The 19,954-nt window shown below is 42.9% G+C and overlaps 1 protein-coding gene and 1 long non-coding RNA gene across 2 annotated transcripts in view; one reads left to right on the forward strand and one right to left on the reverse strand.

Annotated features, from left to right (window-relative positions):
* Nucleotides 1–1,093: 1,093 nt before the first annotated feature.
* On the reverse strand, nucleotides 1,094–8,283 carry LOC310767611. The gene is made up of 3 exons (XR_014550962.1): nucleotides 8,144–8,283; nucleotides 5,547–5,629; nucleotides 1,094–1,155 (listed from the first exon to the last, which is right to left on the reverse strand). It is a non-coding gene; the product is annotated as an uncharacterized lncRNA (long non-coding RNA).
* Nucleotides 8,210–19,954, forward strand: part of LOC310767565 (uncharacterized protein) — a 30,824-nt gene continuing 19,079 nt past the window's right edge. Inside the window, exons 1-3 of the mRNA XM_083624699.1 lie at nucleotides 8,210–8,342; nucleotides 16,368–16,447; nucleotides 17,838–18,656. Coding sequence (XP_083480825.1) covers nucleotides 8,250–8,342; nucleotides 16,368–16,447; nucleotides 17,838–18,656 — 992 coding nt within the window. The 5' untranslated portion in view covers nucleotides 8,210–8,249. The remainder of the gene's footprint in view (nucleotides 8,343–16,367; nucleotides 16,448–17,837; nucleotides 18,657–19,954) is intronic.

The raw sequence follows: 19,954 nt of genomic DNA on the forward strand, positions 1-19,954 counted from the left end.
TGGCGCAACTTCTGCCAGTCAACAAGCCCAAATAAATGCATTACATGCTATTTCATCAGTGCATGGGAAAATATGAATTTGTACTATCCAGATGTAATGGGGCTGCTATAAACAGCTTATTGAGAAGGGAAATGCCTCTTTATTTGAGGATATGATTAGGACATTGGTTAGCCTTCAGCTATGAATTGCCAGAAATGTGCCGGAAGCAGCTCTTCCTGGGAAGCTGAAGCCTGCAGAGCACATCCTTTCAGAAAAGTCCTCTGCCTTGATATCTGAAGTTATTTTTATATTATAGTCAACATTTCAGAACTACAGACTTCTCCCTGCTCAGATAGTTTGGATCTATTTTGCTCTGGCCAAACTGCAGTGATATAGTGTAAGCCTCTGAATAATAAAATAAATAACCAATAAAAGGGGGGGAAACCACAAGTTTCCTAAAAAAAATCTGCTGGCTGCTGAACCATTGCAGTGAAAGAATTTAAAGTCGATTGGCTGCATTTTCCTTCAAAATCACAAATGCGAAGTGCTTTGTATGTCAGCGTCGCATTTTCTTCGCTTTTGTTTTCAGCATAAACTCTTGTTTTTGCAGCTGATCGTGTGTCTTCTCGTGGTGGAAACGCGCGTGTCGACCTCTAGATCCAAACACACACAATCACAGAGAGCACACACGTGTCATAAGCAAGCAGTCCTTGCCTTTTAAATTGTTCCATCCTTAACAAAAAGCTCCTGTTTCCAAAATAAATAAATCGGCTTTCTTTTCTTTTCCAAGTGAATTTTCCCGGATTTCACGGCCTCATCTTTTTTTTGCGACCCGACTTCTTGAGGTTCACCTGCAGCAGGTAAGCGGCGTCTGAACCGCGCGGAACAAACCCGCGGTCGGAATCCCTCCGCGCTCGACCGGCGGAGAGGGGCGGGGTCTATCCAGGCCCCTCCCCCTCCCCCCTCGGCCAATCGCGAGAGGCGGCCGGGGCTCGTCGTCTCCGTCGTCGTGCTGCTCCGGCTCGGCGGGCGCCACAGGTGCCCCTTCGGAGGCCTCGCTCGGCAGGCGGGCCGCGGGGCTTCGGCCTGGCTATGGCTGTGGCGGCGGCCTGGTCGGCGGCGGCGGCGGCCTGGTCGGCCTCCCCGTGAGGCGGCGGCGGCGGCGAGGTGAGCGCTCTGAGGGGAGAAGGGCCTCGCCGCCAGGGAAGCCGGCGCCGGGGCCTCGTCTCCCTCCGCGCCGCCGGGCAGGAGCAGCGCCCGTAGCCGGAGAAGCGGCGCGGGGGAGCGGAGGCGGGAGCCGCCCTGGAAGCGGCGCTGCGAGGCGGGTTGGGGGGCGCAGAGCCTCGCAGGGTCCCTGTTTTTGATTAGACCCTGAAACGTCCCGCTTTCCCTTCAGACAACGTCCCTGGTTCCATCAGAGAAATGGTGAAGGGACGCCAGGATGCGACCCTCTGGCCACCTGAAGGCAGCCCCGTATAAGGAACTTTTCCAATGTTTTATTACGTTTTTGTAGATGTGGGAAGCTGCCCAGAGTGTGTGGGGCAACCCAGTCAGATGGGGGTGGGTATAAATTGTATTATTATTATTATTATTATTATTATTTGAGTAGGAGGTGCCTATTTCCATCAGAGAAATGGTGAAGGGATGCCAGGATGCGACCCTCTAGCCACCTGAAGGCAGCCCCCTATAAGGAACTTTTCAAATGTTTTATTACGTTTTTGTAAATGTGGGAAGCTGCCCAGAGTGTGTGGGGCAACCCAGTCAGATGGGGGTGGGTATAAATAGTATTATTATTATTATTATTATTATTATTATTATTATTTGAGTAGGAGGTCCCTAGTTCCATCAGAGAAACGTTGAAGGGACGCCAGGATGCGACCCTCCAGCCACCTGAAGGCAGCCCCGTACAAGGAACTTTTCCAATGTTTTATTACGTTTTTAAAGATGTGGGAAGCTGCCCAGAGTGTGGGGGGCAACCCAGTCAGATGGGGGTGGGTACAAATAGTATTATTATTATTATTATTATTATTATTATTATTATTTGAGTAGGAGGTCCCTAGTTCCATCAGAGAAACGTTGAAGGGACGCCAGGATGCGACCCTCCAGCCACCTGAAGGCAGCCCCGTACAAGGAACTTTTCCAATGTTTTATTACGTTTTTAAAGATGTGGGAAGCTGCCCAGAGTGTGGGGGGCAACCCAGTCAGATGGGGGTGGGTACAAATAGTATTATTATTATTATTATTATTTGAGTAGGAGGTCCCTATTTCCATCAGAGAAATGGTGAAGGGACGCCAGGATGCGACCCTCCGGCCACCTGAAGGCAGCCCTGTGTAAGGAACTTTTCCAATGTTTTATTACGTTTTTGTAGATGTGGGAAGCTGCCCAGAGTGTGTGGGGCAACCCAGTCAGATGGGGGTGGGTATAAAAGTATTATTATTATTATTATTATTATTATTATTTGAGTAGGAGGTCCCTAGTTCCATCAGAGAAATGTTGAAGGGACGCCAGGATGCGACCCTGCAGCCACCTGAAGGCAGCCCCGTATAAGGAACTTTTCCAATGTTTTATTATGTTTTTGTAGATGTGGGAAGCTGCCCAGAGTGTGTGGGGCAGCCCAGTCAGATGGGGGTGGGTATAAATAGTAAAATTATTATTGTTGTTGTTGAATTTCCATCAGAGAAATGTTGGAAGGTTTGCAGGGATGCGAATAATAATAATTATTATTATTAATAATTTGAGTAGGAGGTCTTAATTTCCATCAGAGAAATGTTGGAAGGTATGCAGGGACGTGACCCCTGAGCATCTGAACTTTTAAATTTTTTATTTTGTTTTTATAGATGTGGGAAGCTGCCCAGAATTTATGGGGCAACCCAGTCAGATGGCGGGGTATAAATATTATCATTATTGTTGTCTTCTTGTTGTTGTTGCTATTATTTGAATAGGACATCCCGATTTTCATCAGAGAAATGTTGGAGGGTATGTGGTTGGGAAGGGGATAGTGGGGGGCTACGGCTGGGAACCCCTGCCCCTGTGTGAAGATCTGGTCTCATACAAATCCGTGGGGCAACAGCATGTGGGATGCTATGTGCAGGTTTCCCTCCAAAAGGGGGGGCGGGGCGTGGCCGGCAACTCCGCCTTGGGAAAAGTGCAGAAAAGATGTAGCCAGATGATCAGGGTCCAGAGCATTTCCTCTGTGGTGGAAAGGCAGTAGCAATCTGGACCTTTTTAGTTTATACAAAAGGTGACTGAGGCAGAGCATGGTAGAGGTTGGGGGCATTATGGTGTGGAGAAACTTGGGTAGAAGGTTGACAGCAGACAAGAAAGTACTGTGAACAAATATATGAAATGTACAGCACAACAGCAACTTAACACGTAAAGCCAAAATCACATATAGTTAAAATGCAATGGGTGCAATCGCGGGTGGAATTGCCAGTTTGTTTTTTTTGGATGTCCACCCGGTTTTTGCCACCCTTCTTTTTTCTTGCAAAAAAATTTGAAGCTGAAAGTTCACGAGTTAAATGCACATAATTTGCAGGTCTGCTGTATTGTCACAGGAAGTGGTGGGGACCACTAGCTTACATTTTAAAATAATAATAATAATTTATTATTTATACCCCGCCCATCTGGCTGGATTTCCCCAGCCATCTAGGCAGGTTACAGCATATATACAAACAAACAAACAAAAAATCAAACATTAAAAACCTCCCGATACAGGGCTGCCTTCAGATGTCTTCTAAAAGTTGTGTACAGTCATATGTCAGCTACCGAACGCCTTGGGAGTCGAACATTCCGGCTCCCGAATGATTACAACTGGAAGTGAATGTTCCGGTTTTTGAACATCCTTTTGGAAGCCAAACGTCTGACGTGGCTTCCAATTGGCTGCAGGAGTTTCCTGCAGCCAATCAGAAGCCGCACTTTGGTTTCTGAACGTTTCAGAAGTCAAACAGACTTCCGGAATGGAGTCCATTCAACTTCCGAGATACGACTAGTTCTTTATCTCCTTGACATCTGATGGGAGGGTGTTCTACAGGAAGGGTGCCACTGCTGAAAAGGCCCTCCGCCTGGTTCCCTATAACTTCACTAATTCCAGTGAGGGATCCAGCAGAAGACCCTTGGAGGAGGACCTCAGTGAATGATAGGGGTGGAGACGCTCCTTCACGTATACTGGACCGAGGCCAGAAACACACTGGGAGCCAATGAAGATCCTTTAGGACCGGTGTGGTTCTAGCGGCCACTTCCAATCAGCAGTCTAGCTGCCACATTCTGGATTAGTTGTAGTTTCCAAGTCACCTTCAAAGGTAGCCCCACGTAGAGCGCATTGCAGTAGTCCAAGCAGGAGATAACCAGAGCATGTACCACTCTGGTGAGATAACGCACAGGCAGGTAGGGTCTCAGTCAGTATACCTGATGGAGCTGGTAGACAGCTGCCCTGGACACAGAAACAATATTAAGAAAAGTAGAAATACTCTTGGAGGATACTTGGATCACTGAGTGCTTGCCATACATAATAGTTGTATGGAACCTTGGAGGCAATGTACCAGTTGCTTTGAGAGGGGATATTGTTTTCATGCCCTGTTTTTAGACACAATCTGATTTTCCACTGTAAGAAACGCTATGATGTTGATCTAAATGGAACTTTTGTCTAATCCTGCGAATCACACAAACTACGTTCCAGGGATGGCACCTAAATAGAAAATTGCATATAGTCAAAACACATTGGGTTCAAATTAGTCACATAATAGTGTGGCTGATGTGTGGTGTTTAGCCATTACCAGAATATTGGGAGATACAAAATTAACACAGGTGACGGTGAAAACCTACTGCATAGTGAATAAAAAGTGGATCATTGTATGATTTTCAGAGGGGATCCTCTCAAAACCATTGAATGAAAGCTTATATTGATTTTCCTGCATCGCAGAGGGTTGGACTAGATGACTCTCAGGTTCCTTTTCTACGATTCTGTAGTTCTATTATTGATCCATAGGATGTAGAGTAAAAATTACAGGTCTGGCCCTTGCCAGCACTTCTATGACACAAACATTGATCCAAAGCACTAATTCCAATGGGTCTGGTCTTCATGATTTTTGCATAGGATACTAGCATCAAATCACGGAGCGCATATCTGTTTGCAAAAGTAGGTTCAAAATATGGTGCAAGTATTCATTTACATCCCCTAAAATTTGGTTGGAGTTTAAAGTCCCACTGGAATCCACTCCCAAGAGTTCACTAATGCTTTTGCACATATTAATAGTCATGCTTATATAGTATATTTTTGGAAAGGGAACAGTGTAGGGCAGCTCCCTATCTTACAGCACAAAGAATCCCTAGCTTCGTGCTGCTTTGACTTCCAGGCTGATTTATGGTGTCTCAGAGGAGTCTAGTGTGCTCTGGAACCTTTAACACACGGAGTGCATCTGAGCTGAAGACCTTCCTAATTCAACATTGCAACTGAACATGCTGCACATAGTGAGAGTCAGTACTTGGACTTGAGGTCCTCAAGTGATCATAAAGTTTACTCGTTTACTTGTGATTTATTTTCTCAACTTCTCTTTCTGCCTAGGCTCACGGCAAGGACAATTTTTGCCCATTTGGAATTTGATTTTCCTATTTGGGAGACTGTGCAGAAATAAGATTCAAAGGTGTGGTTGCCTAGGCTTGGAAATTTCCCTGGCTTGCCATCATGTCAGGTAAGAATTGATTTGGGTTTGGGTTTCTTGAGGCACTTTGACCTCAGAGATACCCAGTGGCTGCCCTGCTCCTCTTGTCTCACTTCCACCAGCTGTGAGGTTGTGATAGATGCTGAAACACAGCAGGTTAATTCTCTCAACTATTCACTGAAATTGGAGTTTTTCTTTGCAATATGGCGTCAGGTTCCTGGTCCAAATAAATGGGCTAAGTACAGTAGTTGGTTATTCTGTTGAAAAAGGATTGCAGAATATGAATTGGAGGCACACACACGTTAAAAGTGTGGCATATTCATTTTCAAGATGTTTTTATGTATCATGAGGGGAAATACCCCCTACTTAGAGCTGATAAAAATGGGGTCCAAGTTAATTTTAGCAGCTGACTTAATGTCTTTTGCTACTATGATACAGGCATTAAAATTTTCCAGTTTCCAGTTGAAGCTGGCAGGTAACATAGGAATAGCACTCAGACGTCTGTTTTTTTGTTTTGATGTGTTTAAACACATAATATTTTATACAAATACAAATATACAAAATATTGAAACTGAATCCTGACAATACGGAAGTGCTGTGGCTTAGTTTCTAGATCCAGCAAATAGGAAGGCAGCTTGTTTTGGACACCTCCTAAAAGGCCTGGTGTGTAGTCTTTGGGGTACTGATGGATTCTGCGGTGATTTGTGACCTAAGGGGGTCTGGGTGATGTGGAGTGCCTTTCTCCAGTTCAAGTGGGTTTGTTAGCTCCAGCCATTTTGGACCAGGAATTGCCTGGTCACAGTCAACTATGCTCCTGTTTCTGCTGTCTTTATGAAGGGCTACCTTTGAAAATGGTTTGGAGGCTGAAGCTAATGGAATATGTAGCATCTGAGATTCTGATGGACTTTACCTTTCATGACCATGTCCTTAAATATCTGTACTCCATACCTATTCATCATGGAGCCCAATTCAGTATATTAATTTTGATATGCAAAGCCTGAGTGGCTTGGAACCCATTTTCTATTCTGCCTGGGAACGGGGAGCCCCTCTAGGTGATACTTTTACACAACAAGGACAGAGGATCCATGACCTACCAGATGTCCTTCTCAGTAATGGCATCCCAGTTAAGGAACACTCTCCCCTCTCCTCTCCTGCAAGATAAACCCTTTTTGCAGTTCAGCCTCCTTTTCCCCACACTCACTTGTTCCCCAGGTACCTTGAGTAGCATGGGGCAGTGAGGGGAGGGAGTCACAGGGAGGGGAGAGGTTTAAAATTTCCTCCTCGCTCCCATGATCCTGTGTTATCTACCAGGAAAAAGAGGGCTGTGAGAGAAGAGAGAGTCCCTCTGGCCACAACCACCAGCATTTATCGTCCACTCGCTGCTGACAGATTACTTCCAAGAGAATCCAGGTCTCAGTGGGGGGGGGGGGAACTTGCCTACTCCTGCTTTCATTGCCGTAGCCTTTCCAGGACTAGTTGTTGGCAGCTCATAAACTTAGGCAATATGCATATAACTCTTCCTCATCTGGTCAACCTTTACCTGTGATCCTGGTGATGATTAATCCCGTGCCACAATCAATTCTTTGATCAGTTAAAGAGTGGGGTGGGCAGGCTTTTTGCTGGTTTGTGGGTCTCAGGTCTGCATTTGAATGTGTGCTCTAATGTGCAATGCGTTCTGGTGTGGATGTGTGCATATGTGGTCTTTTTGGGCCACATTCACCGCTGACATGTGGCCCCAAGAGGGGCTGAGAAGGAGCAATGCAGTCCTTGTTCTCGAAAGGGCTAGAGATGGTGTGCCTCCACTGTGCAGCCTGGTTTAATGGCATAGGCAAGAGATGGCAGTGTTAAATTATGGAGAAGTTGTGACAATTATTTTATTTTATTTATTAAATTTGTATACCACCATTCATCCAAAGATCACAGGGTATCTCACAACATAAAAATACAAAATGAGGACACAAAATACAGAATTAAAAAATAAAACCCTCCCACAAAAACATTTAAAAGGCCATAGAATATTAATCAACCAAAGGCCAGGTTATAGAGAAACATTTTCACTTGGTGCCTAAAGGTACTTAATGAAGGTGCCAGACGAGCCTCTCTGTGGAGAGCATTCCATAAATGGGAATTATTAGGCTGAGATAAGGAAAGTGAGGTGTCAAAAGAAATAACTAGTTCCATAAATGTAGCCAATTAGGAAACGTAATATTTTACACCAAATATGTGTATACCGTACAGAACTGCATTATTTTATCCCAATTGATTGGTCATGCCTACCCTCATATTTTTTAATTTTATTTTTTTGCAAACTATAGTTTGCTGAGGGTGGTGAGAATTTATTGTTATAGAGACCTGTTATCTGTGTAATGCTATACTGGTTTTATTCTGCATTAAATTTTATTTTCATGTACTTTTACTTGTAAAACACCCATGAAACTTTCGTTACTGGGTGGCATATAAATACAATATTGGAAATAATTTTCTCATCAGTTTTCTGCTAATTCACCCCATGATATTTATTTTTTAGGTGTATGGCTTAGCAAAGGCAGATAGTGCACTTAATATCCAGAACGTCATCTACAAGAGAGGGCCAATTCTATATTGGTGGTGTGATGAATATGCCATTGCATCAAATCTCTGTGATTCCAGCCCGGGATGTAACTTTTTCCAGAGTCTCTAAGAACAAGGTGAAAGAGAAAGAACAGGTATTGTGTAATACTTCTTTATTTTTCATTTGTTTAGGAGATTTCAGGTCTCTGTGCTTATCATTCTTTCTGCATTTTGTATATGCTTATGTCAATAACCAGACTGTTGTGAAAAATGACAACAATTTTTTTAAAAAGGGAGGTGTGTGAGAGTAAGATTTGTTTTTCGTTACTTGTTTTTGAGAAACCCATGCTGGCTCTTAGTAAACATGAGTTTTGAATCTATCTGTGCCTCTGGGGATGTTAGAGTTCATTACTATTTGTCATGGATGAGTTTAGCCACATCTTTGTGGATAGGTTTTTAACTCTTATTCATAATTAAGTAATTTAATATACTTTGTGGTCATATGGTTTCATACTATGGCTGTGTATCATTAGGTGGTATGTGGACTATATAGGTTGTTCACACCCTCAACAACACCCATCAAGTTTTTAGGGGGGCTCCCTCACATATATTATTGGGGGGCTTCTATGATTCTGCATAAGCATGCATGGGCCTGGTTCTGTGAGAGTAGTGAACTGATCAGCAGAAGTGTTTTGATCCTGCCACATCATGAACATTGGTAGCTGGAGAGGGAAAGTGGAATGATGACGGTTGTGTTACCTTAGGCTGCCAATAGTCTGGGTTCTCGATTACTCCAATGGGGAGAACAAACGGGAGTTTGTGTCCACAGTGCACTGAGCGCTGGGGTTGTTGAAGGAAGGTATTTGTGGTGCCAAAGGAGGAAGTGCCTCTGATGTGAACAGCACAGACTTTGCAGTAGGCATGCCAAGGACTGGGGCTGAGTTTGGGTCTTGCCATGTGTACATGAATTCCAACATTATGACAGGTGCTGCTGTTTCTCTCAGGGGAGCATTCTCAAACAGATTGGGATTATCTGTGTGTTTTGGGACAGATCTTGGAAGAGCAAAGTGCCCTCTCCACCCCCCTTCTCTCATGGAGCATGCTGTGTGCCCCCTCTGAGTTCTGGGCTCCTAGACAGCCATTTTCCCTGGGGGTTGAGATTCCTTACTTGGGTCGTTTGTTGGGTGGGCTGTGTGGTGGCTGGCTCTGGAGGTTTGAAGTACAGTGGTACCTCAGGCTAAGTACTTAATTCGTTCCGGAGGTTTATTCTTGACCTGAAACTGTTCTTAACCTGAAGCACCACTTTAGCTAATGGGGCCTCCTGCTGCTGCTGTGCCGCCGGAGCACGATTTCTGTTCTCATCCTGAAGCAAAGTTCTTAACCTGAGGTACTATTTCTGGGTTAATGGAGTCTGTAACCTGAAGCATATGTAACCTGAAGCGTATGTAACAGGAGGTACCACTGTATCCTGAGAGCTGTCATTTATTTTGGGGGCATGTCAGAGACTTGTTGCAGAGTTGGATTTAGGAGAGCGTGACTGGTTCAGTCGCTCTGGACGTGGAGAGCGAGAGGTTGGGTGCGTGCCAAATTTTGGCGTTGCACAGGGTGCTGCTGAAAGGGATGTTTTGCAGTTCAAATTGTATTTGGTTATGTCTGCCTACATGATGATGTTGATGATGATGATGATAATATTTATTTATTTATACATAGATACATACATACCCAGCCCATCTAGCTGGGTTTCCCCAGCCACTCTGGGCGGCTCCCAACCAAATAATAAAAACACAATACAGCATTAAACATTAAAAACTTCCCCAAACAGGGCTGCCTTCAGATGTCTTTTAAAAGTAAGATAGTTTAGATAATTTAGACTTTGGGGATTGTGGATGGAAATGTCCTTGAGCTAATGATGCAAAAGATAAAAAGATACTCTGTACTGGAACGGCACCCCACTCTTGTGCACAGCACATTCCATTTTCACCCGCCCTGAGTGTGCAGTTTGGAAGGCAGAGTGAATATGAGACTGGGTGGGCTATAAGGTTGGAGAGGTTTTGACCTTGGAGTTTTTAGTCCAAGTATTGGCAGAGCCATCTCCAAAATCACGGTACTGCTTTCTGATATACCTTACCACCAGTCAGTGGCCATTATTGAGCCATCAGGTTTTTCAGCTCACCTCCCAAATTAGTTTCTTGCAGAGAGACCATGCAATCATGTATTTTAGAGAAGTTTATAATAATAATTTAAAAAACTGAAAGGAGCAAGGAAAAGTGCTAAATTGTACTCAGATGGAGAAGGTGCTGTATTTCCCTAAACTAAAAACATTTGAGAAATGAAGAGGTAGACAAGGCAGACTAACTGCTTGTTATTTTATTGAAAAAGAAGCAAAATGATCTCATTCCACCACTGCAAAAAAATTAGCCAATAACTAAGGAAATAGCAGGGGGATTTCTTAATTTTAACAGCAGATTCTATGCTCTAGAAAATTTATTGGCGGACAAGATTAGAAATTTTTTTATAGCAAAGATAAGGCATTGCTCAATTCTCAGAAGAAGAAGAGGTTACAAGAACCTGTAGCAGCAGAAATATTAAAGTAGACTATTAAAAAAATTAAATCTTAAGAACATAGGAAGAGCATGCTGGATCAGAGCAGTGGCCCATCTGGTCCAGCATCCTGTTCTCAGAGTGCCGGTCAGATGCCTTGGGAAACCTACAAGCAGGACCCATCGTTCTGCCCGGACACTGAGGTCCAGCGCCGAGGGCCTTCTGGTGGTTCCCTCATTGCGAGAAACAAAGCTACAGGAAAAAAGGCAGAGGGCTTTCTCAGTAGTGGCGCCCGCCCTGTGGAATGCCCTCCCATCAGATGTCAAAGAGATAAACAACTACCTGACATTCAGAAGACATCTTAAGGCAGTCCTGGTTAGGGAAGTTTTTAATGTGTGACATCTTAGTGTATCTTTGGTCTTGGTTGGAATCCGCACACAGTGGCTGGGGAAACCCATCCAGATGGGCGGGGTACAAATAAATTATTATTATTATTATTATTATTATTATTATTATTATTATTAACACAAGAGCACCCCCACCCCACCCCCAGTACAGTTTCCAGCAACTGGGAATCAGAAGCATGACCATGGAGGCAGAGCGTATCCATTGATAGCCTTCTTCTCCATGAATTTGTCCTGTCCTCTTTTACAGCCATCCAAGTTGGTGGCCATCACTGCTCCTGGGGGGAGGCAGTTCCATAGTTTAAGTATGCACTGAATGAAGAAGGATTTTCTTACCTATTCTGAATATTCAGACATTCAGCTTCATGGGCTGTCCCTAAGTGCTAGTGTTGTGAGAGAGGGGGGGGGCGGACTTTCCCTTATCTACTTTCTACTCTCTATGCATCATTTTATACACTTCTGTCATGTTGCTTCTTACTCTCCTCTTCTCTAAACTTAAGAAGCTCCAGATGTTGTAATCTTTCCTCATTGCTCCATCTCCTTCATAATTGTGGTTGCTCTTTTCAGCTCTACAATATCCTTTTGGAGGTGAGGCAAACAGAACTGTACAAACTATTCCAAATGTGGCTGCACCATAGCTTTGCATAAAATAATAATAATAATAATAATAATAATAATAATAATAATAATAATAATAATAATTTATTTATACCCCGCCCTTCCTGGTTCAAAAACCGGGCTCAGGGCGGCTAACAACAAATTTAAAACACTTTAAAACACTTAATTATAAAAGCAGCATAAAATGCAGTATAAAAACATGAATAACAATAAAATTCAAAAATCAATTAGATAATCCCCAGGGCTAGCTGGTTGAATTGGTCCTACTTGGGCCGGCGAGGAGGCCAGGGGAGAATTAGCTGTGGGGTCTCGGAGTGGGTGATCTTCATAAAAGGGGAGGGGGAAGGAAGAGAAGGGAAATAAAAGATCAGTCTGAATTCAAATTAAAGGCCAGGTGAAATAGCTCTGTCTTACAGGCCCGAAAGAAGGAGGTTAAATCCTGCAGGGCCCTAGTCTCATGGGACAGAACATTCCACCAGGTCGGAGCCATCACTGAAAAGGCCCTGGCCTGGGTGGAGGATAGTCTGACTTCCTGAGGGCCCAGGACCTCTAAACTATGGTTATTCATGGACCTTAAGGTCCTCTGCGGGAGGATTATGATATTGGCAGTTTTATTTTCAGTTTCATTCCTAGTGATCCCTAGTATGGAATTCACCTTTCTCAAAGCTTCTGTGCACTGGGTCAACATCTTCATTATGACCTCAATATTTTGTCCCCGGTCAGTCACCGCCAAGAGAATTGGGGGGGGGGGGTATTGCCCCAATGTACATCACTTTACACTTGTTGATGCTGAATCTTTTTATACAGTGGTGCCTCGGTTTACAAACTTAATCCGTTTTGGAAGTCTGTTCTTAAACCGAAACCATTTTTAAACTGAGACATGCTTTCCCTAATGAGGCCTCCCGCCGCCGGTGCCCTTCCACCATTTGGCTTACGTTCATAGACGAGGTAAAGTTCGCAAACCAGAACACTACTTCTGGTTTTGTGGAGTTTGTAAACCGAATAATTCGTAAACAGGACTGTTCTTAAACCGAGGTACCACTGTACTGCATTTCACTCAGTTTGGAGAGTTCCCTTTGGAGCTCTTCACAAACTTTTTTGTTTTAGCCACCCTAAAAAGATTAGTATTAGCAAACCTGGCCACCTCACTGCTCATCCCTAACTCTAGATATGGGCAAGTTAGAAAGCATGGGGCCTGGTACTAATTCTTGAGGGACTCCATGTTTCACACCCCTCCATTGGAAAACTGTCCATTTATTCAGATCTCTGCTTCCTGTTGCTTAACCAATCCCTGATCCACAAGAGGTCCTCGTACTCCATGGCTGCGAAGCTTACTCAAGAGATTTTCACAAGGTACTTCGCTGAAAATCCAAGTCCATTATGTCAACTAGGTCACTACTAACTATATGCTTGTTTCCACTCTCAGAGACCTTTAATAGATTAGTGAGACAGCACTTGCCCTTGCAGAAGCCATGCTGGTTCTGCTTCAACAGGGTTTATTCTTCTATGGGCCAGACATTAAACTAACTGGCCTGTGATTTCCGGGATCCTCAGGATTCCTTTCTAAAAAAAAGTTACATTAGCTGCTTTTGTATCCTCAGATATGAGGTTTGATCTTTGGGACAAGTTACAATTTTTTGTTAGAAGTTCAGCATTTTAGTATGTGAAATTGCAGAAGGAGAGGGCAGAAGGGAAACATTGTAGGGTTGCTGTTGTTGTTTTTAAAAATCCTTTATTGGAACATTTCATAAATGCTATAAGATTTCCCAGAGACTTGAAACATATCAAACCTTATATCTGTAGGTAAACAAGGGAAACATCTTATACTTTCAGACCAATAGCTCTGCTCAGCCAGTATCTTAAAATCTGGCTATTTGGCTAAGAGATTGAACTCTGTACTTAGTAAATGGATCGCAGATTAATAAATGGGTCTACTGACAAGACTTCTTTAATTTTGGTTTAACAATTTGTATACCACTTAATCACGGTCAACTTTAAGCAGAGCTTTCATACAACAGTGCAGAAGTAAATATAATTCCTGTTGTTAAAAAACTAAAAAGGCAAGAGGACTATTTTTGGATGCTGAACAAAATTGGTCATCAAAATAGAACATCCTCACTGGGTTTTGGAGAAGGTTGCCTTAGGAAGCAAATTCATACAAGAAATTATAGGCTATTCTGGCTCCTTTAATTGTATTATTTTGTCATGTCAAATCACTCATTCCATTCTCATTGTCAAAACTATTTTTTTTAAAAAAATATTTATTACTTTTAAAGATTACAGAAAAGGAAAAAAGAAGGAGAAAAAGAAGAAAAAACAAAAGAAAGAAAAGACAATACAGTATAATATATAAACAATACAAAACACACCCTAAACACATTAAACTAAACTAAACAAAACCCTAACCCACCCTAACCCTAAACAAAGCAAAACAAAAACCATTTAAAAACATACATCACACCTTTTCCATATCTATCTTTCATTCCCTTGTTTCCTCGACCTCCTCTCACCTCCCTCTTTGTATTCCACTTCTATTAATTGTTTCAGCAAATCCTTTCCATCTTTCTCTATTTTCTATCATAATATAAATATCTTAACATATTTTTAACCTTATTTTCCATTAAAGATAAAATACTTATATATGCTTAACTCCTTATAACATTTCTGCTAAGGCCATAAAATTTCATTCCACCATTTTTCTATCACTCATTAATTTTACGGTATTTCTATATATAAACTTTAAATTTTCCAATCTTCTTCCACCATCTCCTCTCCCTGGTTTTGGGTTCTGCCAGTCCTTTCCGTCAATTCCATATAGTCCATCAACCTGGCGATCTTATATCCGAGGCTCTTGACTCTTTTCCAGGTCCCTTCTGCAGGTCTTCTTCATATTCTTTAATGCTAAAGAGCAGATCTCGGGAAGACTCCGACCCAACAATACTTTTATTCCTTCTGGACAGGTCAGCCAAATTTCCATAGTTGAAGCTAAGATCCATAAAGTGTTTCAGAACATGTTTCAAGACTCCTCCAAATCCAAAGGCCCCCAGAACTTCAATCTCCTCCAAACCCAAGTCCATGTCCCAAAAGTCAGTTAATCCCTGCATAGAGGGATCTTTCCAACTTTCCTTCTTCAGTTCCAAGCCAGGATCCGATCCTCAAAATCTGACTTTTTCTAGATTCAATCATAAAAGGCCTCAACCTATAGTCCTCAATTTCCTTCTGTAAAACTAAGGATCCCTCTTGTATTACTTTAGGTTCAACAACAACAGCTTTCTCCTTCTCCTCCACAATTTGTCCTGCCAGAGTAGATTCCTGTACCAAGTCCTGAATTATTTCTGTGTTGGTGCTCACTTTTTGTCTCAGATTAGTCACTTTTTGTCCCAAGTTATCAATTTTAATAGTCATATCATCCGTCTTGTTATGAAGCTGTTCCAGCGAGTAGCTTATCTTACATAATATGGTCACTATGGCTTCTGTCAACATTCTTAAATGGTCCAAGGTCAATTCCCGGTTCTCACAATTTCTTATCTTGCAGCTGGAGATTCCCCAGTTCCACTCCTGTAACAATTTCAAAAGCTCCCTCTAGAGGGAAACAGTCTCCACTTGTATCAATCCTTTCAAACACAACTCAAGCAATAAAGATAGTTTCAATTTTCAGTTACTTTTCCTCCTTTTTAAACGCAGAAGAGGACAATGGAAACAGTATACTTCTCTTATTTAGTTAGCTGTCAAATACGTTCTGTTCACAGTCAATGAACTCTCCCAAAACGTCACTTTTTCTAGCAGCCCGTTTCCAGGTTCAGAGCGGTGGTAATTTGATTTTTCACTCTCTCCTGCAGGCTCGCTAGGTTCAAAATTTCCCCCCTCTTCTGCTTCCAAGGGGGGTTTGGTGTTTTTATCCAATGGAAATTTAATCCTTTACCAAAGATTTTCCATGACTTTAGCTTGTAACGTCTTTGCTTCAAACTATTTACAAAAGAGGAAGGCGGACTTCCTGTTTAAAACCTTCCCGTTTCGATGCCAAATTAAGATATTTGAAGATCCAATTTTCCGTTCTACTCACGGGTAGTTGTTTAAAGTCCAATTGTCCGCAGGAAAAAGTCAGCGCTCTCCGGCAACAGCAATGCGGCTTTACTCCGTGAAAAAAGCAGTCGATTCAAAGCACCGCGCCACTCACCCCACGTCGCTCCGGATCCCCAAAACAGGGTTTCCCCGCGAGTAGGGGAGGCGCAAAAGGTGCCAGCCGAATCCCAAGTTCACAAGCTTCTTCCGCCTGTGATTTCAGTGGGTCTCCGCCTTCACTGTGGCGGTCAGACCCTGGTTTCCACGGAGCAAGTTCCTCCCGATCGGAGGAGCTCCACCATTGCCGGAGGCGTCAACCCGGAAGTCCTCATTGTCAAAACTAGGAAGGGAAAGAGAAGAGGCTCCACCAGTAATCAAATGGCTGTTTATAAAGATGTAAACTCACCGCTACCTTTTTCTCTCTCTGCACCCATGTGTACTGCTCTGGATAATGTTCTCTCTGTGTGTAACAATTATCATGTATTGTAGTTAGAAAAAGAATCCTGTTGTGTGAAACACACTTACGTGAAAACATACGTGTTATTTTTCTTGTAGGCTGGTGGTTCAACCTCTGTTTCTGCTCCTCGCATCTTCTGTCAAACATCTGTTACACCAACCAGTCAGGATATATGCAGGTAAAGTACTGGTTGTGTTGCTGCAGTAAAACATTACTTTCAGTTTTGCATATGATGGCTATTCACAAACATTCTCATGTTGTCAGAGATGAAATGCATGGATTACAATGCAAAGCAAGAATCTCAGACACCTGACTCCTCCAATATGCAGCCATTTTTCTAGTGTTTTTAAAACGCAACAACAGAAGTGCCTTTCCAAGCAAAAAAGACACAGGAACGTTAGCAGTCTTGGAGTATAATATTAAGGGCTGAAGTTGTTGTTCAGGGGGCACAATTAGTGTGTTACATTGCATGTCATGCCAATTTCCTATAAATCAGAAAAAAGACTGCCCACCTGTGGAATATAAAAGCACAACAAATAGGGTGTTCAGGCCAGAATTCAAGGTAAAAGCACGGAACAGCTTCTTCCTTTTTTCTCTTTAAATAGATTCCCTATTTCTATTACATATATTTTTATTTACAAGATTTGCCGCACATCAGGCCTCCATGATGGCTAACATAATATACATAAATAAAGCAGTAATAAGATTTCTTTAAAAGCTTGTGGTGACTTACAAAACTCTAGGGCAGGAGATGCCAATGTGGTGCCCTTCTGATGTCGTTGGACTACAGTGTCATCAATACCAGTCAACATGGACATGGGTAGGGAAGATGGGAGTAGTAGTCCAATAGCTTCTGGTGGACATCAAGTTGGCTCTCCCTGCTCTGGGGACAGTGATGGAAAATACCCACTCCAAGCTTTAGGTGTTTCTGTTGCTGCTGTTGCAGCTGCTGGTCTTTGAAGGTTACTTGGTGACCCTACGAGACAATCCTTCTCTGAAGTCTGCTACCTTACAGCTCAGGGCCAGGTAGGATCAGATGTTTTTCGTCCCTGGGACTAGTGCATATGCTTTGCACTACTGTTACCTGCTGCTGTTGGTTTTATTTTGGTTTATGCTGTTGCTGGTTTTATTCTGATTTAGACTTCATGTTTGTATTTTACTTCTTTCTTACAGTTTATGATTTTACTCTAAACTGCCCCAAGAACCTTGATAAATAAATTAAATAAAATCATTATCCTCAGCTGCTTTCCCTCCAGTGGGGATTCTTTCTGATCTTGGAGCTTCACCAGGAGAACAGTTGTTAAGAGTACTTTTGGAGGGTTCAGCAGTCCCTGCCCACACATGCTGTGCTTTGAATGGCATGTTCACATCGCTTAAAGGAAATTGGCATGGCACACATGGCATCATATTGATTTGTCTGTTTAATGCTACTGTTTGCCACTTCTGTTCTGCTTGCTACTTGTCATTCCCACACTAGCTGAAATTGTCATTTCTTCACGTAATTGTATGCATTCTTTTTATAATTGTTTTTTACTTTCTGTGCTTTTATTCCACTGTTCTGCATGCAGTTCCAGTGCAGTGTGTTCTGAATGTTGTCATCACAGTCCAGTGCAATCTGCTGTTGTCTTGAAAAATCCTGTCTCCCAGAATTCTCTGACTCAAGGGGCCACTGTGACAGTAATCTGTCAGGATATGGTGCAGGCTTCCAAGAAAAAGCTCCATGGGCCTGATTGTGGCCATGTTCTCAAGTCTAAGAATGGAAAAGCTATCCAGTCTCTGAAATTCTCCAAGTCTCTCAGTGATATGGACCAGAAGGCTCAGAGTGCATTCAAGAGCTTTCACTACGCAGAACGAACCTGTTCAGAAGGCAAACTCTCACAAGCCCAGGAGCAGTGTTTAAAGCTTAACACATTTTATCACAAGGAGAAGAAAATATTCAACCTCAGGCCCTTTAATTTCAGTAGCTCCAAACTCTCTTATTTCCAGACTCTTTCCACCAATTACTCTAGCGCTTCTGGGGCTAGTGCAGTACACATCCCTCTCCTGGAGGAGAAGTGTGAAGGTGAAACATCCCGGAGCAAAAAGTTGCTGCACTACCTTTTCTCTTCTCGTAGCTCCAGCGCCAGCAGTCATGAATTGGATAACAACTCAAGCTGCCTGCAACCAAAGAAATCATCCAGTGTGGTGGTAGAGAGCACAGGTTTCTGTTCAGATGACATGGGAGATGACGATGTCTTTGAGGACAGTTCCTCTGTGAGGCTGAAAATTACAGAGCTACGAGCACCACTCTGTTCGGTTGAAAAGGATAGTGACCTAGATTGCCCTTCCCCCTTGTCAGAAATGTCCCCCCCGCTTTCCCCTGTGTCTGTATCTGGGGATGCCTGCAGGTCGGTTTACAAAGCACCGTCTTTTTCTTCTACCCCCTCCCAACTCTGTTGTAGTCTACTCTGTCCCTCGTGTTTCCACTCTTGCTTGCTTCAGCACATGCAATTTTAAGACCATGCTGCTCTCCCAGCTTACTGATCTTTCCTTTTAGCATAACTTCCTCTTGAGTTAGTAAACTCTTTGAAAAAAACAAATCAATTGAGTGGCCAAGGTAAAACCCATAAATACCCAGGTGAAGCCATAAGTAGCAAAAGAAAATGGGCTCCTTGTGTGAAAGACGAAGGTGAACTTACAGACTGAAATAACTTAGAAACAAGGTGGCTGTGGTCCTGCACCCACTTACCTAGGAGTGAGTTCCATTGAACTTAACCGGACTGAGTTAGGTATATACAAAATTGCTCCATAAATGGATCTTGGGATCCTAGCCACATCGTCAAAGACTTACTAAGGCTTATCTGAAATCTCCCTTCAAAATTCACTTGTTCCCACGTGGCATGGTAATCTAATCAGGTTGGTTGGGGTGAACGAGTTTAACTTGGAATGGGGGAAGAGACATTTAGGCATGTTTAGTGTGGCACCAGAAGTACTTTTAAAATACACCACTTGTGATGGCAACCAGAGCAGAGCTTCAGCCACCTTTCCAACCCCCAGGATGTGCTTCTGGAATAGCACCCACATTGTTTGCTGAAACAAGGTGAACTGGAGGAGTTAATTCCAGTCCTACAGTCAGCACAACGTTTGGTGTATTCCTTAGAGAAGGGTTGTGCTGCATGACCAGCGGCCTGAAGCCTATTTAAGAAAAGAAGTTGGAGAAAGGTAATAGCACTTCTGTTTCCTTTCTCCAAATAGCCTCAGGTGTTGAAGGAGAGAGAAAAAGGCTGGCACAAAAAGTGAATTCTTTCTTGACTGCATGTGTCACCATCTGTCTCTGGAGGCGATAAAGAAATATTGTAGATCCTGGGAGAAGGAGAAGTGGATATGGTCACTTTGTACAAAGTTTCAACAAATCCAACCCTCCCTCCCTTCCTTCTTTATTCCTTCAAAGGCAACCAACAAATATCACTGAATCCTCTAGTATGTAACAATTTAGATTTTAGGACAGTCCGGTTTTTTTTCTTTATTCCAGTACTTCTGGACAGAGAGCCAGTCTACCTAATAGAAATGTTGTGGAGGGAGATCTTCTTGGATCCCCACTGGTAGAGAGATCATTCTGTTTTTTATACTTCCTGTGACACCAAACATAAATAGTAACTTTACTGTGCATGAATCTCTCCTAGCCTATGACCTGTCATTTGGCATG

Source organism: Podarcis filfolensis (assembly GCF_964270895.1).
Source record: "Podarcis filfolensis genome assembly, chromosome: 7".
Taxonomy (NCBI): Eukaryota; Metazoa; Chordata; class Lepidosauria; order Squamata; family Lacertidae; genus Podarcis; species Podarcis filfolensis.